Genomic DNA, 27,294 nt, shown 5'->3' with positions numbered 1-27,294 from the left:
ATGAGAATTATTAATATCACTACTAAAGCAGCCCAGCAAATACAGGAGTTAAGCCAAGATTTCTTTAGTTTATAGAGATGAAATTATCTTTAAAAACGGAAGCTGGAAGGTAGAGAGAAAAAAGGTGTCAGGACCTATTACCGTGCTGATGCAGAGTAATTTGCTGTCACGAGTCCTTTAAATTGTTCCAGTTATTCAAATTGCTTTAAGGAAGAAAAGAAAGATTTGAAATTTAAATAACTGAGGCGTGCTCCTAAGGGTAAGAGAAACACACCGGTTAAGTGCTGGACAATGGAGCTGGAGACCACATCCTTTAGAAAGATGTTTCTTGATTTACAATGTTGGTGATTTTCTTCTTTCTGTCTTTCCTTCCTTCCTTCCTTCTCTCTTTCTGAGATGGAGTCTTGTTCTGTCACCCAGGCTGTAGTGCTCTGGAGCTATCTCAGTTCACTGCAACCTCCGCCTCCCAGGTTCAAGCAATTCTCCTTCCTGGGCCTCCCGAGTAGCTGAGAATACAGGCAGGCACCACCATGCTCAGCTAATTTATTTTGTATTTTAGTAGAGACAGGGTTTCACCATGTTGCCCAGGCTGGTCTTGAACTCCTGAGCTCTGGCAATCCACGGCCTTGGCCTCCCAAAGTGCTCAGATTATAGGCGTGAGCCACCGCGCCCGGCCAATGTTGGTGATTTTCAAGCTTTGATCTGTAACCTGAATGATTTAGTCTTTCAGAAAAGTGATAGTGTGTGGATTAATCTTGTATTTGTAATGGGATCCCACTTAAGGGGCAGTTTCATGCTGGGGAGTAGAATTGCCTTAGCTCAGTTCATGTCATGGTTCCAAGGGGCAGCCTCACAGGCTGCATGGTATATCCTAACCGTAGAGTCAGCAGGCTCGGAAGTCAGCAGCTGGATTCAGTTCCACGTCTGCTGCTTGTCAGCTGAGTAAACAGCAGCACATTACTCAATTTCTCAGAACCTCACTTTTTCCTGTAAAATGTGAATAACAATAATATTGGCTTCATAGGACTTTGGTGATGACAATGAGAACATCTGCAGAAAATATTTATCACAGCACATGTGATAAGTGTTCAAAAATGGTGGCTGCTTGCATGGGGCAGGCACTGTTCTAAGTCCTTCACATATGTTAGTTTCTGTAATCCTCATTACACTGCTATGAGTTAGCCATTATTATCATCCTCATTTTACAGACACAGAAACCAAGGCTTACAAAGTTTAAGCAAATTGCCCAAGAGCTAGAAGTAGCTATTGCTGTGTATCATCCAACCTTTGTTTTCTTTATTTTCTCTTTCCCTTTCTCTTTCTCCTTCCTTCCTTCCTTCTTCTTTCTTTCTTTCTTTCTTTTTCTTTCCTTCTTTCTTTCTTTCTCTCTCTCTCTCTCTCTCTCTCTCCCCCCCCCTTCTTTCGACAAGTCTCATTCTGCCACCCAGGCTGCAGCGCAATGATCAGTTCAACTCCATTGTCTTCTCACCGAGATCTAAGAAGGGCTTTTGTTAAGTAAAATACAATTTATTCCTAAGCTTAGAGAAAATCTCTGCAGTCTCAGGGGTCTTTCTTGTCAAAAGAAGGAAAGATTAATAATTCTAACATCTTGAGTGTGGGAAGGAGGGAGCTGGAGGGAAAGCGGGAGCTATCCTTTCACTTTGCCTTGGCCTTGGTTTCTCTCTCTATGTTCCCAGCCTGGAATTCCCGTCCACTGCTGGAAGGGGTCTCCTCTGTTCTTGGTGATTCCATCTTCAGAGTCTGGGCCTCTGAACACAGCAGCGACTGAGGTCTCTTTGTGGACAGACTGATCTCTCCTGCCAGGACTGTTGTCAGACTCCATCTGTGTCTTGGGGCACCCTCCTTGGTACTCCCAGCTCCCATGGAGCAAAACAATTCTGCAGAATGCAGCAATGAGTAGATGATGTTATCCCATGACTGCGGTAGAACAAGACAAACTAAGGCCACTTCTTAGTGAGGGCTGAACACGAAGCGAAGAAAAGACGGCGTGCCGCCACAAAAGTAACCAACACGCCTCTCCTGGGTGACATGAGCCACTGCTGTGTCTTTAGCAGTGACAGTGTAACTACGCTTCGTTCCCCGTGATTCCTGGATGATCACAATGAAGGCAGCAAAGTGCCCTGCTTGCCGGCACCACTCAGCTGAGAACAGACCTCTATTTCCTTAAACCCTCCCTCAAATCACCTGACATAAAGCCCAAACCCTGTAAGTATCCTGCTTCCCTCTTAGAAGATATTCTGGGGCTGGGTGCAATGGCTCCCACTTACAATCTCAGTGCTTTGGGAGCACAAAGCTGGAGGATTGCTCGAGGTCAAAACTAGCTTGGACAACACAGTGGGAACCTATCTCTACAAAAAAAAATTAAAAAATTAGTTGGGCATGGTGGCACATGCCTTATGATGGGTCCTAGTCACTTGGGAGGCTGAGGCAGGAGGTTCACCTGAGCCCAGGAGGTTGAGGCTGCAGTGAGCTATATGATTATAGCCGCACTCCAGCCGCCGCACTCCAGCCTGGGTGACACGGCAAGATCCTGTCTCTTAAAAAAAAGAAATCAGCCTGGCCGACATGGTGAAACCCCGTCTCTACTAAAAATGAAAAATCAGCTGGGCATGTTGGTGCATATTTGTGATCCCAGCTACTTGGGAGGCTGAGGCACAAGAGTCACTTGCACCTGGGAGGTGGAGGTTAGAGTGAGCTGAGATCACACCACTGCACTCTAGCCTCAATGACACAGTGAGATTCCGTCTCAAAAAAACAAACAAACTACCAGAAAAAAAGGGGAAACTGTTTCTCTGCGATGTTCAGTGATACAGATCAAATACTTAGAGCAAGTTACTTAACCACGTTATGCTTCAGTTTCCTCATCTGCAAAATGGGGACAAAAACAGTACCTATGTCATAAGGATAAGATTAAGTAATTTAACATATGCAACGTGCTCAGAACAGTTCCTGGACCCTGTTGAAGAGCTCTGTAAATGTCTGTCATTAACAACATTGTCCACATCTTCACCACTCTTACTACTATCGTTAGTTCCGTAGCAAAGCAGCATGGGCCAGGGCGTAGAGGTAGAAGCCTATGACATAAGGTGATGGAGAACGGGAGGCTAGCACTGATCATGCACGAGAAGTAGGGACAGGCCGGGACTGTACTGTGACCTGAAATCATGATTTATTGGGTTTTTCAACTGTTTATGATCCATTTCTGCTTGTTAAGACGCAAAGTCCAAGAAGAACTTCATGAGGAACCTGTGTGGTAGATCACTCTATGCCAGACACACAGAATAGTCACTAGTTACACAGTCAGCGCTCAACCTTTTTTTATGAGATAAAGTCTCACTCTGTTACCCAGGCTGGAGTGTAGTGGCACTATCTCGGCTCACTGCAACCTCCACCTCCCAGGTTCAAGCAATTCTCCTGCCTCAGCCTCCTGAGTAGCTGGGATTACAGGTGCACACCACCATGCCTGGCTACTTTTTGTATTTTTGGTAGAGACAGGGCTTCACTATGTTGGCCAGGCTGGTCTTGAACTCCTCAACTCAGGCTATCCGTCTGCCTTGGCCTCCTCAAGTACTGGGATTACAGTCCAGTGCCCACAGACTAAGTATTAATTAAACGAATACTGGGTTAAGGATTTTGAACTGTGTCCTGGAAATGATGGTGAGTCAGTGATGCAGGGTGGGACAGTGGGAGAGGGACTAGGAAGCAAGTCATCAGTCTCTTGCTATACATGATGACGAGGGCCTGACTCATCATTCCTCTGCAGATGAAAGCAAGGAACTCGGTGTTGGGATGAGGATGAGGGGTGGCCTCCAGGTGGTGGTGCCATTTGTGGAGATGGAAAAAATAAGATGGGCAGACAGGAAAAGATGAGTGTTTCCATTTGACACATGTTCAAGATTTTGGTCTAAAGCTCAGCAGAGAGGCTGGGGCTAGAGAGCGGGGTCTGGGAGTCCTCGGTGTGTAAGGGCTGGCAGAGGCCTCCGGTCTGCATGGCGTGGCACAGGTGGTTGTCACGTGACCACGCACTACTTGCTGTCCACAAGCTCAGGGCTTTGTCTCCCCAGAAAGACTGGGTATTCTTTGGGGATGGGAACACTTTCCACTGCGGCATGACGTACACAGTACACAGCTCAGTGCTAGGAAGATGGTCAAGAACAGAACTTGTAGAGCAGAAAGGAACCTTCAAAACCTTCTTGCAGGAGAGAACTGAGGCCTGACATGGTTGAATCACATGTCTGAGTTCACTCAGCTAAGCAGGCACAGAGCTAGCTGTAGGACCAGGTCTCCAGGTGCCCTTCTGAGGAGGCCACACTGCCTCAGGGCTGTGAACTGAGTGAGCTGGGACAGGTCACAGGGCCCGGGCTTCACGCTTACTTAACTTCCGTGAGCCTCAGTTTCATAATCAACAAGATTCTCAGGAGTTAACTGGGACCTGCTGCCTGTAAAGCATTGTGTCTGGCACACAGTAGGTGCTCAATATGGGTTTACTTTCTTCACATATTGAGCACACAGTAGGTGCTCAATATGTCTTTTACATTCCTTTCTTCCAAGAAGACCAGGAATTGCAATGATAAAGAAAGGATGCAAGAGTGATGGATGGAGCTGGCTGCTCCCACCTGTAAGGTTGCAAGACTGAGAGGTGAGCCACATGACCTGGGGCATCACATTCCTCATCAGCAGACCATAAGTGGTCATTGCTTTCCTCCAGAAAGTGTGCAAGCAGAAGCTCGGCTCCTGTTTTTCTCCTCTTCCACAATCCTCACTCCTTTCCAGGCTCCACCCTCCTGGCTCAGTGACGCAGCAGGAGGAAACGGCTCAGGTTGCAATCAGTCTTCCAGGCACAGCGGCTGGCAAAGGAATAATGGAGATGCCTGAGTTGAGAAGGTAAGGCAGGCAGAAGGAGGGAAATCAGAAAATCTCGAGAAGTCGATCTTGAAGAATTACTGGGCTTTGGGGACTGGAGAGGCTGGGGGCGGGAGGACTTGGGATGTGGGAGGAGAGCTCCTAGCCGTTGGCTACCCCGAGATATCTTCCTCCAGAGCCCTTCCAAGGTTCTGTCACAATCCACGCATCGTTTATCCGTGTCCCTGGTGTCTCAGGCATCTCTGGTCGCGTAGAGAAAATGAAATTGAAAGCAGAACTGTCTGTTGCAATACGTCCGCTGGCGCGCCTCCTCTCAGCTCTGATGTGTCACTCAGCGCTTCCTTGACTTCTCCTTCTCGGCTTTGTTCATGCCAGCCCCCCTCACATCTGACTGTAACCGGGACTGTCTACACAAACCCTTGTTTGAAGTGTTTGTGTTGCACGATTAATTAAACCTCTAAGAGGCTAATCAATTAACCTCCGAGGCTTTGAAACTGTCAAGAGTGGTGATTGCTGAAAAAGGGTTACTTTGTGAATTCTGTAGCAGCTGCAGTTATTTAAATATTCAGGTAACAGTTTTGGGCTGTCTGATGACTGCATGGAATCTGTAATTCTCAGATCTGATTGACAGTTGGACGAAATTGATAGCTGCCAGTTGCCTCTTTCTGTAGTAGCTATATGCACATGCGTAGGGAGAACAGAATCCATTAAGCAGTTTATTTTTTCATAAAAGGATATAATTAGCTTTAACATTTATTGAGTGCCTAATATTTGTAACACACTGTACTTTAATGTACTTTACACACATGACTGTATTTATTTTTGTCCCCATTTCAGGAAATAGAAAATTGAGATTCAACAATCTAAGGTTACAGGAAGTAATAGTAAAAAATTACACAGCCACAAGCTCCAACTTAGATCTCTCTAAGGTCAGAGTACAAGCTCTTTTCACTACTGCAGATGTTCCTTGACTTAGGATGGGGTTATATACAGATAAACCCATCCTAAATGGAAAATATTGTAAGTCAAAAGTGCATTTAATACCCCAATCTACTGAACGTGATAGCTTATCCATCCTGGCTTACTTTAAATGGGCTCAGAACACTTACATTAGGCTACAGCTGAACAAAATCACTTAGCTCGAAGCTTATTTTATAATAAAGTGTTCAATGTCTCATGTATTTATCAAATACTATGCTGAAAGTAAAAAACAGAATGATTGTATGTGTACTTCTACTGAATGTTTATTGCTTTTCTACCACTGCAAAGTCAACAATGGTAAGTTGAATCATCATAAGTCAGATATTGTCTGTACTTTAAATAGGGGCACACGGTTGTACAAAGAGGACATGCTCAGAGTCAGCAAATGCAGTGACCAACGCTTCCGGTGACATAAGAAATGCAAAGGGAAAAAGACCATGAAATGTATTTTTCCTATTGAATGAGGGTTTTTCTTGTTTTTATTGATAAATAGTTGGTATACATATTTTCAGGGTCTTTTTTTTTTTAAAGCCAGCTATCTCTGGTAAGAATATATTTATATGACATTGAGAACAATTTGTTAATATAGGTTAAAAATCCTAAATACAATCATATCTTTTGAATAGTCATTGAATTCTTTGAGGTCTATCATACAAAATCTATCATAAGAAAATAAACTAAAATAAGCTGAATTAGCTGCAACATCATTTAGAATTATTTAAAAATTTTAATTTTAGGAAACGCTTTAGAACTTTTTTTTTCTTTTTGAGATGGAATTTCACTCTTGTCGCCCAGGCTGGAGTGCAATGGCACGATCTGAGCTCACTGCAACCTCCATCTCCTGGGTTCAAGTGATTCTCCTGCCTTAGCCTCCTGAGTAGCTGGGATTACAGGCATGCGCCACCACACCTGGCTAATTTTGTATTTTTAGTAAGATGGGGTTTCTCCATGTTGGTCAGGCTGGTCTCGAACTCCCGACATTAGGTGATCTGCCCACCTTGGCCTCCCAAAGTGTTGGGATTACAGGAGTGAGCCACCGCGCCCGGCTAAAACTTATTTTTGAAAACCACTCAGTGATAGAGAAATAAAACAATTGTATGATTTCATATTATGCCGCCATGAACAACATTTTACAAGACTTTGCAATAATATAGGAAATAACTTATAGTATGGCATTAAATGAAAGGAAGCCCGGGTGCGGGGGCTCAAGCCTGTAATCCCAGCACTTTGGGAGGCTGAGGCGGGTGGATCATGAGGTCAAGAGATCGAGACCATCCTGGTCAACATGGTGAAACCCCGTCTCTACTAAAAATACAAAAAATTAGCTGGGCATGGTGGTGCATGCCTGTAATCCCAACCACTCAGGAGGCTGAGGCAGGAGAATTGCCTGAACCCAGGAGGTGGAGTTTGCGGTGGGCCGAGATCGTGCCATTGCACTCCAGCCTGGGTAACAAGAGCGAAACTCCGTCTCAAAAAAAAAAAAAAAAAAAAATTAGATAAAATAAATGAAAGGAAGTAGGATACAAAGTTACTTACAGAGTATAATTCCAAAAGTCTTAAAAACTCTGTAGAAATACACTAAAATATTAACATTGGCTGTTTCTGGGCATTTGGACTAGAGAAATAATTTTATAATTTTGAATTTACATATATTTATAATATTCTGTAATGTAAAAGTTTTATAAGAAATAGATATATTTAGAAAAAAATACTAGTATAATTAATTTCTCTGATTCAAGTGTTTTCTCCCTATTGTAAAATTACAAAGCACCTCTCTTCATCCCCAGGTGGAATGTCAGAAGACTGAGAATCTCGTGCCTTGCTCATGCTGCTGCTCTGTTGCCAGAAAATCCCACTTTACACTCAAAGCTTCTTCGATTAAGTGCAAGGAGATAAGTTTGCATTTTCTCCGAAAAAAGGCAAAAACTGGCAGCAGGTGGCATTTACCGTCATGGAGACTGGGGATCATAACAACCTCCAGGGGGAACCGACATCCTCCGGCAGTAGAAGAGCTACAGTGGAAGACGATCACTTGCTGATTGAAGCTGTTCAAAAGGAAGATGTTGGCCTGGTCCGGCAATTGCTGGAAGGCGGGGCCAACGTTAATTTCCAGGAAGAGGAAGGGGGCTGGACAGCTCTGCATAACGCAGTACAAATGGGCAGGGAGGACATTGTGAAGCTTCTGCTTCTTCATGGTGCTGACCCTGTTCTGAGGAAGAAGAATGGGGCCACCCCCTTCATCATTGCAGCCATTGAGGGGAACGTGAAGCTGCTGGAACTTTTTCTTTCTAAAGGAGCAGATGTCAACGAGTGTGATTTTTACGGCTTCACAGCCTTCATGGAAGCCGCTGCGTATGGTAAGATCAGAGCCCTACAATTCCTTCATGAGAGAGGAGCAAATGTGAATTTGAGGCGAAAGACAAGGGAGGATCAAGAGCGGCTGAAGAAAGGAGGGGCCACAGCTCTCATGGACGCTGCTGAAGAAGGCCACGAAGAGGTCTTGAGGATTCTCCTTGATGAGATGGGGGCAGATGTCAATGCCTGTGACAATATGGGCAGAAATGCCTTGATCCGTGCTCTCCTGAGCTCTCGCAATAGGAATGTGGAGGCGACTACACGCCTGCTGCTGGACCACGGGGCTGATGTCAATGTGAGGGGAGAAAAAGGGAAGACGCCCCTGATCCTGGCAGTGGAGAAGAAGCACTTGGGGTTGGTGCAGAGGCTTCTGGAGGAAGAGCACATAGAGATCGATGACACGGACAGTGAAGGCAAGACGGCGCTGCTGCTTGCTGTTGAACTCACACTGAAGGAAATCGCTGAGTTGCTGTGCAGCCGTGGAGCCAGTACGGATTGTGGGGATCTGGTTATGATAGCGAGGCGGAATTATGACAGTTCCCTTGTGAAGTTTCTTCTCCATCATGGAGCCAAAGAACATTTTCACCCTCCTGCCGAAGACTGGAAGCCTCAGAGCTCACGCTGGGGGGCAGCCCTGAAGAATCTCCACAGAATATACCGCCCCATGATTGGCAAACTCAAGTTCTTTATTGATGATAAGTACAAAATTGCTGATACTTCGGAAGGGGGCGTCTACCTGGGGTTCTATGAGAAGCAGGAAGTAGCTGTGAAGACGTTCTGTGAGGGGAGTACACGTGCGCGGCAGGAAGTGTCTTGTCTGCAAAGCAGCCGAGAGAACAGTAACTTGGTGACCTTCTATGGGAGTGAGAGCCACAGGGGCCACTTGTTTGTGTGTGTCACCCTTTGTGAGCAGACTCTGGAAGCGTATTTCGATGTGCACAGAGGGGAAGCTGTGGACAATGAAGAAGATGTGTTTGCCCGAAATGTCCTGTCATCTATATTTAAGGCTGTCCAAGAACTACACTTGTCCTGTGGATACACCCACCAGGACCTGCAACCACAAAACATCTTAATAAGTGAGTCCCCAATCCTCAATTCTCTCTTAGCAACTCTGAGGTCTTTCTTTACAAAAGGAAAATCTTTTCCTTGCAGAGAGGAAAGGACTAGAGTAAATGTGGATTATTCAATTTGAGGATCATTACAACACATTCATAATTACAGGGCAGTGTCTCCTGCTACCAATCATACTGGGTTCTCTTAGTCTACATGGAGGTTGGCAGATGCCAATAGAATACCAGGCTAGCTTTATGCTTCCACTGGCACAATAAACTGATGAAGGCATTTCATGGATCAAACTAGCTCCAGAAATTTGAGACTCCTAGAGGTGAGTTCCTTCAGACTTACTGGCAAAACTGAGGTCAGAACTGAGGCTGTCAGGACAAGATATGACATAGTGAGGACACAGACCCCAAGGCAGAACAAGTTAGAATCCACTGGTCCAAGCCAAGCAAAGGAAAGAAAAATAACATTGAGGGAAACAAGCAGAGGTGACCGTAAATCCCCAGGAAGCAGTCCGGGGCAGTGGAACAAGCCAGGGCTTTGGCGATGATTCGGGTGGCTTGAAGCCAGCCTCAGCAGTGTGTAGCTTTATAATCTCAGACAAGTCACTCGATACTGTGAGCCTCAGTTTCCTCACTTGAGGCTGATAATGCCTCCTTCATAAGTTTGCTATGAGGACTACGTGCGATGATGAAGTAGTAAGTCATTCGGTGTATCACAGGTGCTCAAGAAAGGCTGTTCTCGCCTAAAGGTTTAAGCAGAATACGCACCCGATCCATAGACATGCACTGAGATTTAAGCTCGGTGTGAGGGAACAGCTCCTTTACAAATCTGTGCTTTTGGACACAGGAATTGCATGAATGAGGAGCTGCTTAAATTTATCCTCATCCCTTCCTATCCATTGGCCTGGAAAAAATAAAATGTGAGTGCTGCTCTTGACAGATACCTAAGAGATAAATACAGTGTTGCACATGGCGGTGTTTTGAGGGGTGAATGGCAATACAGATATAAGGTTTATTATTGCCTTCCACAGAGATGATGATTTGTACAGCATGTTACATGTTTACATAAATCAACTGACTCTCACTTTATGGAGAATGAGTATTTTCAGTGTGCCTCTGCAAACTTTTCTTTAGATTCTAAGAATGCTGTTTACCTGGCAGATTTTGATCAGAGCCTCAAGTGGACTGGAGATCCACAGGAAGCCAAGAGGGATCTGGAGGTAAGTTCTACAATCCAGTTTACCTTTCTTCTTTTGGCTTCCATATTCTTTCATGTATTAGTCAGTGTTCTCTAGAGGGACAGAACTAATAGGATATATGTATATATGAAACGGAGTAAGGAGAATTGATTCACAGGATCACAAGATAAAGTCCCACAATAGGTGGGCTGCAAGCTGGCGAACAAGGGAGCCAGTGGTGGATCAGTCTGAGTACCAAAACCTCAGAAGTAGGGAAGCCGACAGTGCAGTCTTCAGAGTCTGTGGCCAAAGACTACAGAGCCCCTGGCAAACCACTGGTGTCAGTCCAGGAGTCCATAAGCTGGAGAACTTGGATACTGATGTTTGAGGGTAGGAAGCATCCAGCACGGGAGAAAGATGAAGGCCAGAAGACTTAGCAAGTCGTCTGCTCTTTCATTTTCTGCCTGCTTTATTTTAGCCATGCTGGCAGCTGATTAGATGGTGCCCACCTGGACTGAAGGTGGGTCTGCCTCTACCAGTCCACTGGCTCAAATGTTAATCTCCTTTGGCAGTATCCTTACAGACACACCCGGGAACAATACTTTGCATTCTTCACCTCAGTCAAGTTGACCCTCAATATTAACCATCACAGTTCATTACCTTATTTCCTATAGGCAATAGGAGGGCATTCTATTTTTTTTAAAATTGTGCTTTAAGTTCTGGGGTACATGTGTAGAACGTGCAGGTTTGTTACATAGGTATACATGTGCCATGGTGGTTTGCTGCATCCATCCCCCTGTCATCTACATTAGGTATTTCTCCTAATGCTATCTCTCCCCAATCCCCCCACCCCCTGCTGTCCCTCCCCTAGCCCCCTACCTCCGACAGGCCCTGGTGTGTGATGTTCCCCTCCCTGTGTCCATGTGTTCTCATTGTTCAAGATTCATTTACGAGTGAGAACATTCAGTGTTTGGTTTTCTGTTCTTGTGTTAGTTAGTTTGCTGAAAATGATGGTTTCCAGCTTCATCCACATCACTGCCAAGGATGTGAACTCACCCTTTTCTTCTGACTGCATAGTATTCCATGGTGTATACGTGCCACATTATCTTTATCCAGTCTATCATTGATGGGCATTTGGGTTGGTTCCAAGTCTTTGCTGTTGTGCTGAAATAAACATATGTGTGCATGTGTCATTATAATAGAATGATTTATAATCCTTTGGGTGTATACCCAGTAATGTGATTGCTGGGTCAAATGGTATTTATATTTCTAGATCCTTGAGGAATCATCACATTGCCTTCCACAATGGTTGACCTAATTTACACTCCCACCAACAGTGTAAAAGCATTCCTATTTCTCCACATCCTCTCCAGCATCTGTTGTCTCCTGATTTTTTAATGATCGCCATTCTAACTGGCATGAGATGGTATCTAAATGTGGTTTTGATTTGCATTTCTCTAATGACCAGTGATGACGAGCTTTTTTTCATATGTTGGCTATATGTACTGTTCATATCCTTCACCCACTTTTTGTCGGGATTGTTTGTTTTTTTCTTGTTTGTGTAAGTTCTCTGTAGATTCTGGATATGAGTCATTTGTCAGATGGGTAGATTGCAAAAAATTTTTTCCATTCTGTTGGTTGCTGATTCACTCTAATGAAAGTTTTGTTTATTGTGCAGAAGCTCTTGAGTTTAATTAGATCCCATTTGTCTATTTTGGCTTTTGTTGCCATTGCTTTTGGTATTTTAGTCATGAAGTCCTTGCCTATGCCTATGTCCTGAATGTTATTGCCTAGATTTTCTTCTAGGGTTTTTATGGTGTTAGGTCTTATGTTTAAATGTTTAATCCAATCTGGAGTTAATTTTTGTATAAGGTGTGAGGAAGGGATCCAGTTTCAGCTTTCTGCATATGGCTAGCTAGTTTTCCCAACACCATTTATTAAATAGGAAATACTTTCCCCATTACTTGTTTTTGTCAGGTTGGTCAAAGATTAGATAGTTCTAGATGTGTGGTGTTATTTCTGAGGACTCTGTTCTGTTCCATTGGTTTATATTACTGTTTTGGTACCAGTACCATGCTGTTTTGATTACTGTACCCTTGTAGTATAATTTGAAGTCAGGTAGCATGGTGCCTCCAGCTTTTTTTTTTTTTTTTTGCTTAGGATTGTCTTGGCTATGTGGGCTCTTTTTTGGTTCCATATGAAGTTTAAAGAGTTTTTCTCCAATTCTGTGAATTGAGATGGGGATAGTTTGATGGGATTAGCATTGGATTTATAAATTACTTTGGGCAATATGACCATTTTCACTTCCTAACCATGAGCATGGAATGTTTTTCCATCTGTTTGTGTCCTCTCTTATTTCCTTAAGAAGTGGTTTGTAGTTCTCCTTGAAGAGGTTCTTCACATCCCTTGTTAGTTGTATCCATAGGTATTTTAATCTCTTTGTAACAGTTGTGAATGGGAGTTCACTCATGATTTGGCTGTCTGTCTGTTATTGGTATATAGGAATGCTTGTGATTTTTGCACATTGATTTTGTATCCTGAGATTTTGCTGAAGTTGCTAATCAGCTTAAGGAGATTTTGGGCTGAGACAATGGGGTCTTCTAAATATACAATCATGTCATCTGCAAATAGAGACAATTTGACTTCCTCTTTTTCTAATTGAATATGCTTTATTTCTTTTTCTTGCCTGATTGCCCTGTCCAGAAGTTTCAATACTATGTTGAATAGGAGTGGTGAGAGAGGGCATACTTGTCTTGTGCTAGTTTTCAAAGGGAATGCTTCCAGTTTTTGACCATTCAGTATGATATTGGCTGTAGGTTTGTCATAAATAGCTCTTATTATTATGAGATACATTCCATCAATACCTAGTTTATTGAGAGTTTTTAGCATAAAGTGCCGTTGAATTTTGTCAAAGGTCTTCTCTGCATCTATTGAGATAATCATGTGGTTTTTCTCTTCGGTTCTGTTTATGTGATGAATTACATTTATAAATTTGCGTGTGTTGAACCAGTCTTGCATCCCCAGGATGAAGCTGATTTGATGGTGATAGATAAGCTTTTTGATGTGCTGTTGGATTTGGTTTGCCAGTATGTTATAGAGGATTTTTGCATCAATGTTCATCATGGATATTGGCCTGAAATTTTCTCTTTTAGTTGTGTCTCTGCCAGGTTTTGGTATCAGGATGATGTTGGTCTCATAAAATGCATTAGAGAGGATTTCCTTTTTTTGTATTGTTTGGAATAGTTTCAGAAGGAATTGTACCAGCTCCTCTTTGTACCTCTGGTAGACTTTGGCTGTGAACCAGTCTGGTCCTGAACTTTTTTTGGTTGGTAGGCTATTAATAGCTACCTCAATTTCAGACCTTGTTATTGGTCTATTTAGAGATTCAACTTTTCCTGGTTTATTCTTGGAAGGGAGAGTAAGTGTCCAGGAATGTATTCATTTCTCCTAGATTTACTGGTTTATTTGCATAGAGGTGTTTGTAGTAATCTCTGATGGTAGTTTGTATTTCTGTGGGATCTGTGGTAATATCCTCCTTATCATTTTTATTGCATCTATTCACTTCTTCTCTCTTATCTTTTTTGTTACTCTGGCAAGCGGTCTATTTTGTTGATCTTTTAAAAAAAACAGTTCCTAGATTTATTCATTTTTTGAAGGATTTTTTGTGTCTTTATCTCCTTCAGTTCTGTTCTGATTTTAGTTATTTCTTGTCTTCTGTTAGCTTTTGAATTTGTTTGTTCTTGCTCCTCTAGTTCTTTTAATCATGATGGTAGAGTGTCAATTTTAGATCTTTCCTCGCTTCTCTTGTGGGTTCTTAGTGCTACAAATTTCCCTCTAGACACTGCTTTAAATGTGTCCCAGATATTCTGGTATGTTGTGTCTTTGTTCTCATTGGTTTCAAAGAAAGTTTATTTCTGCCTTCATTTCATTATTTATCCGGTAGTCATTCAGGAGCAGGTTGTTCAGTTTCTGTGTAGTTGTATGGTTTTGAGTGAGTTTCCTAATCCTGAGTTCTAATTTGATTGCACTGTGGTCTGAGAGACTGTTTGTTATGATTTCCATTCATCTGAATTTGCTGAGGAGTGATCTTCTAATTATGTGGTCAGTTTTAGAATAAGTGTGATGTGGTGCTAAGAAGAATATATATTCTGTGGATTTGGGGTGGAGAGTTCTGTAGATGTCTATTAGGTCCACTTGGTCCAGATCTGAGTTCAAGTCCTGGATATCCTTGTTAATTTTCTGTCTCGTTGATCTGTCTAGTATTGATAGTAGGGTGTTAAAGTCTCCCACTATTATTGTGTGGGAGTCTAAGTCTCTTTGTAGGTCATAAAGAACTTGCTTTATGTGTCTGGGTGTTCCTGTATTTAGTGCCTATGTATTTAGGATAGTTAACTCTTGTGGTTGCATTGATCCCCTTTACCATTATGTAATGCCCTTCTTTGTCTCTTTTGATCTTTATTAGTTCAAGGTCTGTTTATCAGAGACTAGGATTGCAACCCTTGCTTTTTTTTTTCTCTCTCCTTTTGCTTGGTAAATCTTCTTCCATCCCTTTGTTTTGAGCCTATGTGTGTCTTTGCATGTGAGATCGGTTTCCTGAATACAGTACATGGATGTGTCTTGACCCTTTATCCAATTTGCCAATCTGTGTCTTTTGATTGGGGCATTTAGCTCATTTACATTTAAGGTAAATATTGTTATATGTGAATTTGATCCTGCCATTTTGATGCTAACTGGTTGCTTTGCCTTTTAGTTGATGCAGTTTCTTCATTGCGTCAATGCTCTTTACCATTTGGTGCATTTTTGTGGTGGCTGGTATTGGTTGTTTCTTTCCATGTTTAGTGCTTCCTTCAGGAGCTCTTGTAAGGCAGGCCTGGTGGTGATGATATCTCTCAGCAGTTGCTTGTCCATAAAAGATTTTATTTCTCCTTTGCTTATGAAGCTTAGTTTGGCTGTATATGAAATTCTGAGTTGAAAATTCTTTTCTTTAAGAATATTGAATATCGGCCCCCACTCTCTTCTGGCTTGTAGGGTTTCATTTCTGCTGAGAGATCTGCTGTGAGTCTGATGGGCTTCCCTTTGTGGCTAATCTGACCTTTCTCTCTGGCTGCCCTTAGCATTTTTTCCTTCATTTCAACCCCGGTGAATCTGACTATTATGTGCCTTGGGGTTGCTCTTCTTGAGGAATATCTTTGTGGTGTTCTCTGTATTTCCTGAATTTGAATGTTGGCCTGCCTTGCTAGGTTGGGGACATTCTCCTGGATAATATCCTGAAGAGTGTTTTCCAACTTGGTTTCATTCTCCTCATCACATTCAGGTACACCAATCAAATGTAGATTTGGTCTTTTCACAAAATCCCATATTTCTTGAAGGCTTTGTTAATTTCTTTTCACTCTTTTTTTTCTCTAATTTTGCCTTCTCACTTTATTTCGTTGAGCTGATCTTCAATCTCTAATATCCTTTCTTTTACTTAATCAATTTGGCTATTGAAAATGGTGTATGCTTCACAAAGTACTCGTGCTATGTTTTTCAGCTCCATCATGTTGTTTATGTTCTTCTCTCTGCTGGTTATCCCAGTTAGCATTTCATCTAACTTTTTTTCAAGGTTCTTAGTGTCCTAGCATTGGGTTAGAATATGCTCCTTTAGCTCGGAGAAGTTTGTTATTACCCACCTTCTGAAGCCTGCTTCTGACAATTTGTCAAACTCATTCTCCATCCAGTTTTGTTCCCTTGCTGGTGAGAAGTTGTGATCCCTTGGAGGAGAAGAGGCATTCTGGTTTTTGGTGATTTTAGCCTTTTTGTGTTGGTTTCTTCCCATCTTTGTGGATTTCTTTACCTTTTGTCGTTGAAGTTGGTGACTTTTGGATGGGGTATCTGACTGGATGTCTTTTCTGTTGATATTGAAGCTATTTCTTTCAAACAGTCAGGCCCCTCTGCTGCAGGTCTGCTGGAGTTTGCTGGAGGTCCACTCCAGACTCTGCTTGCCAGAGAATCACCCACAGGGGGTGCAGAACAGCAAAGATTGCTGCCTGTTCCTTCCTCTGGTAGCTTCATCCCAGAAGGGTACCTGCCAGATTTCAGCCAGGCATTCTATTTTAACCAGGAAAAAAAGAACATTCTATTTTAACCAGGAAGAAAAGAGCATTCTATTTTAACCAGGAAAAAAAGAACTGACTCACATGTTAATCTTTGGCAACACCCTCACAGACACACCCAGGAGCAATACTTTGCCTCCTTCAACCCAATCAAGTGACACTCAGTATTAACCATCACCTTATTTCCTATAAGCAATTAGAGGGCATTCTATTTTAACCAGGAAAAAAAGAACGTTCGAGACTTTCTCCATCTTCCTCACTGTCCTGACTCCCCTGCAGACCATGGCATTTCCCTGGGGCTCTCCCACAGCAGAGCTTTCAAAATTACAAGGGGAAGGCGCAACAGCTTGGGTCAGTGTGGAGCTGGCCATCGTTGTGGCCCCTTACTATATCTCTTTGAATCCCTCTTCTTCCACTACCTTAATAAGTAAATAAATTGAGGGTGCCACGTCACTTCTCCAAATACCTCCAGGAGGCAATTTCAAATATCTCCAATATTCGTCAAGGGGTTATTTTTCTACCTAAGAACAAAGTAAGTGAAGTTTCTTTCCCCACAAACAGAAACTCATGGGCTACACTCTGAAGAAGACTGGATACTAAGGTTCTCTGAAAACTACTGGGAGGAGTGAGGTCAGTTCTGTTTGAAGAACCTAAAAGCTTGGCCAAAAAGATTAAGACTCTGAAATAGCTGTTGCTCCTTAGAGGACATGGAGATTGGCCTGTGTGGACCAAAGCCCCCAGGCTGATTCTGACCCTGTCAGAGTAGTTCTTTCCTGGAGAGTTTTCCAGGGTGCTGCACTTTCAACCCACTGGGCAAGAGCTCTCCATCCATATGTCTGGCCTCCTGGTTTGGTGGCACCAGATTTCAGCTCCTTCCTTGACTCATGGCTAGTGCAAAGAGTTCTTTAGGCAAACTTCTGCTTTCCTTTCCTCCTGGCCGTGGCCTAACCTCTGGGGTCATCACTGTGCCTCTCCTGGCCTGGACTGGCTCTTTTATTTGCCGCATGACGTAGCCCCAGACCCAAAGTCCCAGTTCCCAGCCAGGCTTCCAGTTCTCCCTTTGTTTAAAGCATTCTCCCTTTGCCCAATTTATCTATATTCTGTCCATACATTTAAGGCCCAGCTATAATCCCTCTTCCTCCAAGCAGTCTGCCCTGACAACTGTGACTCATACTTACCTTTTGCTCTTCTTCGTAAAACTAAGTGCTGTGGGCTATATACTACCTTGGAGAGGTCTCTATGCACAAATCTGTGTCTTCTCTCCCTAAGAAGCCTACAAACTCCTTGAAATTTCTCCTGTCATCTTCTGTTTGTTAATATCCTGCACCACTCCTTCCAAGCTTATCCAAATAATTCATAAGCACCTTTGGCTTGATTTACGGCTTTTGTGCAGGATCTTGGACGGCTGGTTCTCTATGTGGTAAAGAAGGGAAGCATCCCATTTGAGGAACTGAAGGCTCAAAGTAATGAAGAGGTGGTTCAACTTTCTCCAGATGAAGAAACTAAGGACCTTGTTAATCGTCTCTTCCACCCTGGGGCACATGTGAGGGACTGTCTGAGTGACCCCTCACATGTGCCCTTCGGGGACTATCTGAATGACCTGCTAGGTCATCCCTTCTTTTGGACTTGGGAGAGGTAAGTACAGTTTTGAGCAGATGTCGCATGCCTGCAGGATGGAGAGGGTGAGGTGGTGCAGACAGACGTCCAGGGTGTAAATCAGCAGACCCAGGCTCTTTTTCAGCTTGGCATTTACTGGCTGTGTGTCCTTGGAGAGATGATTTAACCTCTCTGTAGTCTGCTTTTCATTTCTGAGGAATAAGGGATGGAGGGGAGGAAAGAGATCCTTGCCTCCTCCATCATGCGGAATTTTTGAATACATGTTTTGGTTGTATTATTTTGGTTAAAACCCAAAATATGGCCAGACATGGTGGCTCATGCCTGTAAATCCCAGCACTTTGGGAGGCTTAGGTGGGTGGATCACAAGATCAGGAGTTCTAGACCAGCCTGGTCAGCATGGTGAAACCACGTCTCTACTAAAAAGAAAAAAATTAGCTTGGCATGGTGGCAGGTGCCTGTAATACCAGATATTCAGGAGGCTGAGGCAGGAGAATTGGTTGAACCCAGGAGGCGGAAGTTGCAGTGAGCTGAGATCATACCACTGCACTCCAGCCTGGGTGGCAGAGTGAGACTCCATCTCAAAACCGCCCCCACAAAAAACAAAAAACCTCACAAAAGGCCAAAAAAAAAAAAAAAAACCCAGAATCCACCCAAATCTAAAGTTTCCTTTTCTCTGGAAAGAGTGGGAGGAATGGGATGATCATGATCATTTAGTCTTCTTCAGCCGCTATAGGACACTTCGGAACGTGGGAAATGAATCTGACATAAAAAAACCAAAACCTGGAAGCGAGATCCTCAAACTGCTGGAACCTGGGCCATCTGAACCTCCCACAAGTTTTGACAAGTGGACGACTAAGGTATGAACAATTCCTATGGTGCAGGGATTATCCCAGGAATAAGAATCCGTGTAAAGTTTTATGTTAGTTTTTCTAACTTAGTTTATACCAGTGGTGGCCAACCAGAGGCTGAAAGAGGTGATTTTGCCTCCTGCCCCCCATCCCTAGCCCTCTAGGCTCCCTGCCAGAGTATCTGCTCCCCCTTTTAGAGTCTGGCCTTCTATCTCTCCCATCCAGACTTACACACCCCTGATAGACTGTTATTCAGACTCCCCCTGGATGGCCTTATCCCAGCCCACCAGCCTTTCTTCACACTTGGCTGATAATTCTATTACCATTGTAACAAGAGCATCCGAGTAAATAGAGTTTAATCCAAGGGAAATGCTTCACCATGGGGCATATCAGTCCAGGTACAGCCTGGCTGCCTCCACTGCCTGTGAACAGCCCAGCTCTCAGGATCCACACACAGACCTACGTTCTACCAGGAGAAATAGTCTATGAAGAAAAGACAATCTTTCAAATTGCTCTCTTTAAGAAAAGTTCCACCTAACTTGCATTAAGAACTCTACAAAATTATTCACCATCTCATTCATCTAGTCAGTACTAACAGAACTTTCATTATTAATTAACAAAAATCTATACAATACCAATTATGTGTTAGGCCTATGCGAGGCCTTGAGCATACAAAGCAGAATACAGTGTATCCCTGTGGAGCTGAGAAGCCCATGGAAATGATGCTGTGGGATGTGTGCTTGGCATCCCAGGTACATGTGCAAAGCACTGTGGGAGAATCCATAATCTTCAGGTCTTGGAAACCAACAGCTTCCTTTCCTAGGCCTGTCCTGGGACTCTGCTTCTCCTGATTCTTGTTTTGCTTTCCTTCCCTCACTGGTCTCTAGACCTCACATCACACTCATAATTACTGGCCATTTTTCTTGCTAACCTGAAATTCCATGAAGGCAGACACTACTCATTGTCTTGCCAGTTATTGCATCCCTGGCATGGAGTAGATGTGCCATGACTCTTTACTAAACGAATGTCTATAAAACGTTGGCTAACACTTTAACTTGTAGAAACAGAGACATTTGAAAGCAGCTATGATAGTGATAGCTAATGATTATGTAGTGCTTGATCATGTAGCAGCCTTAGTTCTGGAGACTTTACACGAGTCACTGCATTAAATCCTATCACAACTTCAGAGACAATCTATATTTTGCAGATGGGCAAGCGGAGGCACAGAAAAATAACTTTTTCAATTACACAGAACCAGTAAGGGGTGCACCAGGATTTGAAGCCGGGAAGGACGGCTGCAGAGGCCGTATCCATATGCTCAAGCCACACCACTACACAAAGCTATGACGGTGTCAAGTCCAGCAGCTCATTTAATCAACAAGGAAATGGAGGCTCAGAGACCACACTCAAATTATGCATGCCTGGACAGTCAGAGATTGGCAGAGCTGGAAAGAGAAACTCGTTCTTTTATTTCCCAATTTATTGGTTCTTTTCCCTAAATTCCATGGACTTATATTGAATTTTGATAGACTTCAAGTTTTACCTTTCAATTCCCGTTTCATACTTTGTTTTTCTGTCGACTTGCCCATTTTCATGGTCACACAATTAATTTTGTCAGCACAGGCCCGGAGCCCCAGTTTTCCAGCTTGAATGAGTGTATTGGTTCTCAACTTGCCCCATCCTGCCATACGTACGTGCTTGGGATTTCTCAGGGGTGCTCTGCACAGAGTGCACCGGGCCAGTGTCAGCAGCATCCTCACCAGCATTGCTCTTTTCATCACTTACTCTTCCTAAGTGACCCGCTGGATTCATGACTGTCGCACCTTGATCTCGTAGCCCAAACTCTTTCTAAATATGAGAGCCATCTATGGCTCTGTATCTATGAGGGTGACAAAGAAAGAGGATGACATTACTATGATATGAAGGGACTTAACCTGGACACCTGCAGGCAAGGAGAAACAAGTAACCTTGTCCAAAATACAAATTTAAGGAGGTACAAATACAGTTTTGTTACACAGATATATTATGTAGTGGTAAAGTTGGGCTTTTAGTGCAACCATTACCTAAATAATGTACATTGTACCCATTAAGTAATTTCTCATCCCTCCCCCTCCTCCAACCCCCCCCACCTCTCCGAGTCTCCACTGTCTATTATTACACTCTGTACATCCATGTGTGCACGTTACTGAGCTCCCACTTACAAGTGAGAATGTGTGATATTTGACTTTCTGCTTGTGAGTTATTTCACTTAAGAAAATGGCCTCTAGTTCCATCCATGTGTCCACAAAAGACATGATTTCATTCTTCCTTTTTGTGGCTGAAATATATATATAAAACATTCATTTTTTACATAGAAAACATTTTCTTTATCCAATCATCTGTTGATGAACACTTAGGTGGATTCCACATCTTTGCTAGTGTGAATAGTACAGTAATAGACATATGAGTGCAGATATGTTTTTTATATAAAATTTCTTGGGGCGAGTGCAGTGGCTCACACCTGTAATCCCAGCACTTTGGGTGGCTGAGATGAGTAGATCACTTGAGGTCAGGAGTTTGAGACCAGCCTGGGCCAACATGGTGAAACCCTGTCTCTGCTAAAAATACAAAACTTAGCTAAGCATTGTGGCACATGTCTGTAATCCCAGCTACTTGGGAGGATGAGGCACAAGAATTGCTTCAGCCTGTGAAGCAGAAGCTGCAGTGAGCTGAGATAGTGTCACTGCACCCCACTCTGGGTGATAGAGTGGGACTCTGTCTCAAGAAAAGAAAAACCACAAAGAAAAGGAACAGATTCTTTTGGTAGATATTCAGTAGTGAGATTGCTGGATCAAATGGCAGTTCTATTTTTTGTTCTTTGAGAAATCTCCTTACTGTCTTTCTTACAGGTTGTACTAATTTGCATTCCCACCAGCAGTGTATAAGCATTCTCTTTTCTCCGCATCCTCACCAACATCTGTTATTTTTGACTTTTTAATAGCAGCCATTCTAACTAGTATAAGGTGATATCTCGTGGGGTTTTAATTTGCCTTTCTCTGATGATTAGTGATGTCCAGCATTTTTTCATATGCTTTTTGGCCATTTGTATGTCTTCTTTTGAGAAATGTCTATTCAGGTCATTTTAAATGGGGTTATTATTTTTATTTTTCTTATTTTATTGTTGAGTTATTTGAGTTCCTTGTAAATTCTGGATATTAGTTCTCTGATGGATGCATAGTTTGCAAATATTTTTTCCCATGCTGCAAGTTGTCTGTTCATTCTGTTTATTTCTTTTGCTGTGCAGAAGTTTTTAGTTCAATTAAACCCCATTTATCTCTTGATTTTCATTGCTTATGCTTTTGAGGTCTTAGTCATGAATTCTTTGCCTAGACCAATGTCCAGAAGAGTTTTTCCTAGGTTTTCTGCTAATATTTTTATAGTTTCAGGTCTTACATTTAAGTCTTTACTCCATTTTGAGTTGATTTTTGTATGCAGTGAGAGATAGAGGTCTGGTTTTAATCTTCTGCACATGACACTCTAATTTTCCCAGCACCACTTATTGAATAGGGTATGCATATGCTTTTGCCGACTTTGTCAAAGATCAGCTGGTCATGGACATGTGGCTTTATTTGTGGGTTCTCTATTCTGTTCCATTGATCTATGTGTCTATTTCTATACCAGTATTGTGCTGTTTTGGTTATCTTAGCCTTGCAGAATAATCGGAGGTATATCATACACAATGTGATGTCTCTAACTTTCTTCTCTTTCCTTAGGATGGCTGTGGCTATTTGGGCTCTTTTTTTTGGTTTCATATGAATTTTAGCATTTTTTTTTTCTAATTCTGTGAAAAATGATGTTAGTATTTTGATGAAGATTGTGTTGAATCTATAGATTGCTTTGGGCAGGATGGTCACTTTAACAATATTAATTATTCCTTTTGGAAATATACCTAAGAAAACAAAATAATAATAATAATAAACACTCACTTTGGCCATGGTTGCCAGGCCTGGTTTCAGTCTGAATAGCCCTTTTTAAGAAAGAAATGTAATCAAGTATGAATTTGAAAGGGTGGCCACAGGATAAAAATATTGTGTAGTATAATGAGCAAATTTCCTAGTACAGTAGTCAGAGTTTTTAACCATATTTTAATATATTTAATTTCTTATGAAAACAATTTACTTGGAAAATACAGACACAAATTTGAACATACTTATAATCTTACATCCAGACAAAATTATATATTTTTTCAATTAAAAAAATTTTTTAATTTTTTTGAGATGGAGTCTTGCTCTGTTGCTGAGGCTGGAGTGCAGTGGTGTGATCTCAGCTCACTGCAACTTCTGCCTCTTAGGTTCAAGCGACTCTCCTGCCTCAGTCTCCCAGGTAGCTGGTATTACGGGGGCACCAACACACCTGGCTAATTTTTGTATTTTTAGTAGAAACCAGGTTGCACCATGTTGGCCAGGCTGGTCTCGAACTCTGGATCTCAGGTGATCCGCCCATCTCGGACTCCCAAAGTACTGGGATTACAGGTGTGAGCCACCACGCCCAGACTAGACACAGTTATAGTTAGCATTTTGGTATACAGCGTTTACTTCCATTTTTCTACTATTTTGCCTTATGAATTAGTTGGTAATTATAGAATATATGAATAGATTCAAATTTATATTTTGTCTTTTGGTATTAATATTCCATCAGGATTTATTTTGTGTTGCTACCATATTTTTGTGTTTTTTTAGATTAATAAATATGTTATGAAAGAAATGAATATGTTTTATAAAAAGAGAAGAAAAAATTGCTACGAGAACACTGTGGGTGATCTGCTGAAGTTCATCCGGAATTTGGGAGAACACATTAATGAAGAAAATAATAAAAAGTAAGCATCGTTTTCATTCCTATACCTTATATGTGGAATGAGAACAATTTAAAAAATCCAGTTCTAGTTTCATATCTGTGATGGAAAAAAGAAAATTCATTTTGATGAAAGAAAAGTAATTCCTTCCCTCTGTAAAGGGCTCTTTCACAATGGCCTTACAACTGAGGAGGGGCATGTCCAGCAGGCTCTCGTCTTCCTTGTCATTTTTTTGTTGGAAAAATGGTAAAGGAAATTTAACAGGACCTAGTGACTCCCTTGTGTGAAGTAACACAGGAGACTGGATGGCTGGATAAAGTGAATGTAGAGTTATATGTGTCTAAAAATAGCCCCCATGATTAGATCAGCTTTTGCTGCCAAAAGTGTTAGCTGCAAACACAAAATACCTGGCAGTTCAGGGCTCTTCTGGATTTTGAAATTGTAGGTAGAGGATTGTGGCATTGCATTATTTCCATTGTGTGAATGAACAATTTAAAGTTCAGAAAAACTGTGGCCAAAGGTTGCACAATGAGTTGAAGAGTGAGGGGAGGAGTCTTGCTCTGTCAGATTCCAAAGTCCTTATTCATTCTGTTAGACATCAAGAGAGCAAAGAGATCATCAGGGCTATATGCTGTGAAGTGGGAAGAATAATTTGGGGCAAGCAATGTTGAACCGTTGGTGTTTTATTTCAGGATAAAATTAAAAATTGGAGATCCTTCCTGGTATTTTCAGAAGACATTTCCAGATCTGGTGATCTATGTCTATGCCAAACTGCAGAACACAGAATATGGAAAGCATTTCCCCCACACCCACAGTCCAAACAAGCCTCAGTGTGATGGAGCTGGCGGGGCCGGTGGGCTGGCCAGCCCTGGGTGCTGATAAACTGAGTTGTTGGAGTTCAGGGAGCTGCTTATCAGCTGTAGAGTCCTTGGAAAGTCACAACGCTCTGGGTCTTTTAACTCACCAGCCTGCTTGTGAGGTATGAGTTGCATAGCTGATATGTCAGTCCCTGGCACAGTGTATTCCACATTCTGTAACAAAAGCAGTATATGCCCAGACTGCACCAGTCCATAAGCTTTACCCACTAACTGGGAGGCCATTCTGCTAAGATTCCTTTTGTCACTTGCACCAAAAGAATGAGTGCCTTGACCCCTAATGCTGCATATGTTACAATTCTCTCATTTAATTTTCCCAACGATCTTGCAAAACAGGGATTGTTATCCCCATTTAAGAAATGAGGAACCTGAGACTCAAAGAGTGTGAGCTACTGGCCCAAGATTATTCAATTTATACAGAGCACTGTATAAATGGATGTGGTATTGTTGGTACTTCTCATTTGGGCACCTTAAAACTTAACTATCAGCTGGGGCTCTTCTGGATAAGGCCCAAAACATATATAGGGACTTCAGGAAGCTCATTCATTCATTCAATATTTATTGAGCACTGGGCGCATGAATTCCATTCCTTCTAGAACCAACTGCATTGGTTTTCCATGACCTCAAGGCAGTAGTTTTCAACTGGGGGCAATTTTGCCCCTCAGAGAGCATTTGGCAGTGTCTGAAGAAGTTTTTGGTGTCACAGCTTTGTGGCGGGCATGCTATGGCAGTTAGTGGGTAAAGACCAGGGATGCTGCCAAACCTACATTGCACGGGACAGCCTCTGCAACAAATTATCCAGACCCAAATATCAATGGTGCTGAGGGTGAGAAAGCCTGCCTTAAGGGGCTAGGATGCTTTTGAACTAGCTCAGAGCCCAGTACCGTGGAGTATGTGGACTACCCCACAGAGGAAGAACTCAGATTTGTTTACTCTGACTGGATATGTAGTGATGGAATTCCTTCCAGTGTCAGCCCCTCAGGCCGATGGCGATCTTTTCTTGACTTCGTATCTTCACTGTCAAGCAAAAAGTCTGTCAAGTGGGAATATTCAATAAATATGCACTGAATGATGAATGGACTGTCTTTGTACGTGAATAATAATACTGCCTTGCATTTTCCAGGTGCTTTATAATGTATACATTACATCTGTATATTTTATTTCATTTAATTTTCAAAACAATCCTTTAAGGTCAACTTCACTATCCTGTTTTGCTCATGAGGAAACTAAGGTTAGAAGCATTTTGATTTACTCTAGGACATATAGCTGGGAAGTATTTCTATCTTGATTTGAACAGATTTTCTGGTGTTAAGTCTGGCGTTCTTTCCATGACTCATTGTGGTGATTTAGATGGAGCTCTGTAATGGGAATAAAACAGTACCTTTAAGTTCTTTCTGAAAAGGAGGTGTCTAGCAATGGATAACTAGATATCACTGAATGAAATTAAATGTTGGTTAGGAACACATTTAAGGCTTAAAAAATATGTTATGAGCAGCAAGATTGCTTTAACTTTTAAAATGAAGCTTTGGTTGTCTGATTTGTAATGAGTACCTGGATATGTCAATCAAAATGCCCACCTGTGGAGCTTACTCAATAAAACTTTAAATCATCTTATTTAGTCTGATTTTCTTTAAGCGGCATTTCCACTTAAGGGAGTGGTGAGATCTGCAATAGAAAATGCTTCCTAAACAATACCTGGGTAAGTTTTAAGAAAGGACGTCCTGCTCTCTGAAAATGGGAAAAGGAGCTATTTTTGCCTCTCTGGTTATTCTGGAAAGACGTGGGCCTGGCGTGCAGGGAGAGAGAGAATTCCCCACTGTTTGGATTCTCTGAGTTTCCGTTGACACTTCTCTACAAACATTTCTCGTTCAGTGGTCGTCACCGCAAACATTTCATTGAGCATGTAGTTCATACCAGGTCCTGCGTTAGGCAGGCCGATTCTGTGCCCAGGCTTGCCAAGCAGAGGAGGCAGCTGTATAGAGGAGACAGGAGGTTGCCCACCCAGAATGCACCAGACAAGCAACACAGGTGAGAGCATGATGGTGATACTCAGAAAGCTACAACTCATTGAGCTCGTACTCTTTCCGAGAGCCTTATACTTTCCAGCAATACCCATGATGATGCCATGAGTTGCGGTTATTGCCAGCTTATAGAAGAAACAACTGATGCTCAGAAACAAGTGGTAAGTTGCCCAAGTTCACTTCCAAGTAAGTGGAAGAGCCAGGATGCGAACCCAGGTCAGTGAGTCCACAGGGTGTGGTCTTTCTGGAGTGTCACAGACAGTGATTCCAGGCAGGCTGGACTGGCCACTGTTCAGATATATCAGGGCACTCATCCAGTTCTCTCCATGGAAGCCTGGTGCCAAATCCACCTGTCTCATCAAGGTTGATTCCCTGTCTTCATCAACCTAACAATTTAATTAGGTTAAATTGCGCAGTGGCTCATGCCTGTAATCCCAGCACTTTGGGAGGCCAAGGTGAGCAGATCGCTTAAGTCCTGGAATTTGAGACCAGCCTAGGCAACATGAAAAAACCCCATCTCTACAAAAAAATACAAAAAATTAGCCGAGTGT

At 42.5% G+C, this 27,294-nt stretch overlaps 1 protein-coding gene across 3 annotated transcripts; it reads left to right on the top strand.

Moving 5' to 3' along the window:
* Positions 1–4,812: 4,812 nt before the first annotated feature.
* Positions 4,813–26,336, top strand: RNASEL (ribonuclease L). 3 transcript variants are annotated; one of them, XM_035279757.3, is made up of 7 exons: positions 4,813–4,905; positions 7,653–9,296; positions 10,443–10,501; positions 17,945–18,186; positions 18,893–19,025; positions 23,735–23,871; positions 24,540–26,336. In XM_035279757.3, exons 2-7 carry the CDS (start codon positions 7,817–7,819, stop codon positions 24,724–24,726), a joined length of 2,238 nt encoding a protein of 745 aa, XP_035135648.3. In that variant the 5' UTR covers positions 4,813–4,905; positions 7,653–7,816; the 3' UTR covers positions 24,727–26,336. The 3 variants fall into 3 exon arrangements, with proteins under 3 accessions (XP_035135648.3, XP_035135647.3, XP_035135646.3); XM_035279756.3 differs by having other exon boundaries at positions 10,416–10,501; positions 18,902–19,025; XM_035279755.3 differs by having other exon boundaries at positions 10,416–10,501.
* The last annotated feature ends 958 nt before the right edge of the window (positions 26,337–27,294 follow it).

This window comes from Callithrix jacchus, chromosome 18, assembly GCF_049354715.1.
Source record: "Callithrix jacchus isolate 240 chromosome 18, calJac240_pri, whole genome shotgun sequence".
Classification (NCBI taxonomy): Eukaryota; Metazoa; Chordata; class Mammalia; order Primates; family Cebidae; genus Callithrix; species Callithrix jacchus.
This window is presented reverse-complemented; position numbering and strand designations above follow the sequence as displayed.

What these genes read in the sequence shown, in the direction of transcription:
- RNASEL (XM_035279755.3), top strand. Translation starts at nt 7,817, where the DNA reads ATGGAGACTGGGGATCATAACAACCTCCAGGGGGAACCGACATCCTCC. An exon ending in ACCACAAAACATCTTAATAA is followed by an intron (nt 9,297 to 10,415) that starts GTGAGTCCCCAA and finishes ACTTTTCTTTAG; the next exon opens with ATTCTAAGAATGCTGTTTAC. An exon ending in TTGACAAGTGGACGACTAAG is followed by an intron (nt 19,026 to 23,734) that starts GTATGAACAATT and finishes GTGTTTTTTTAG; the next exon opens with ATTAATAAATATGTTATGAA.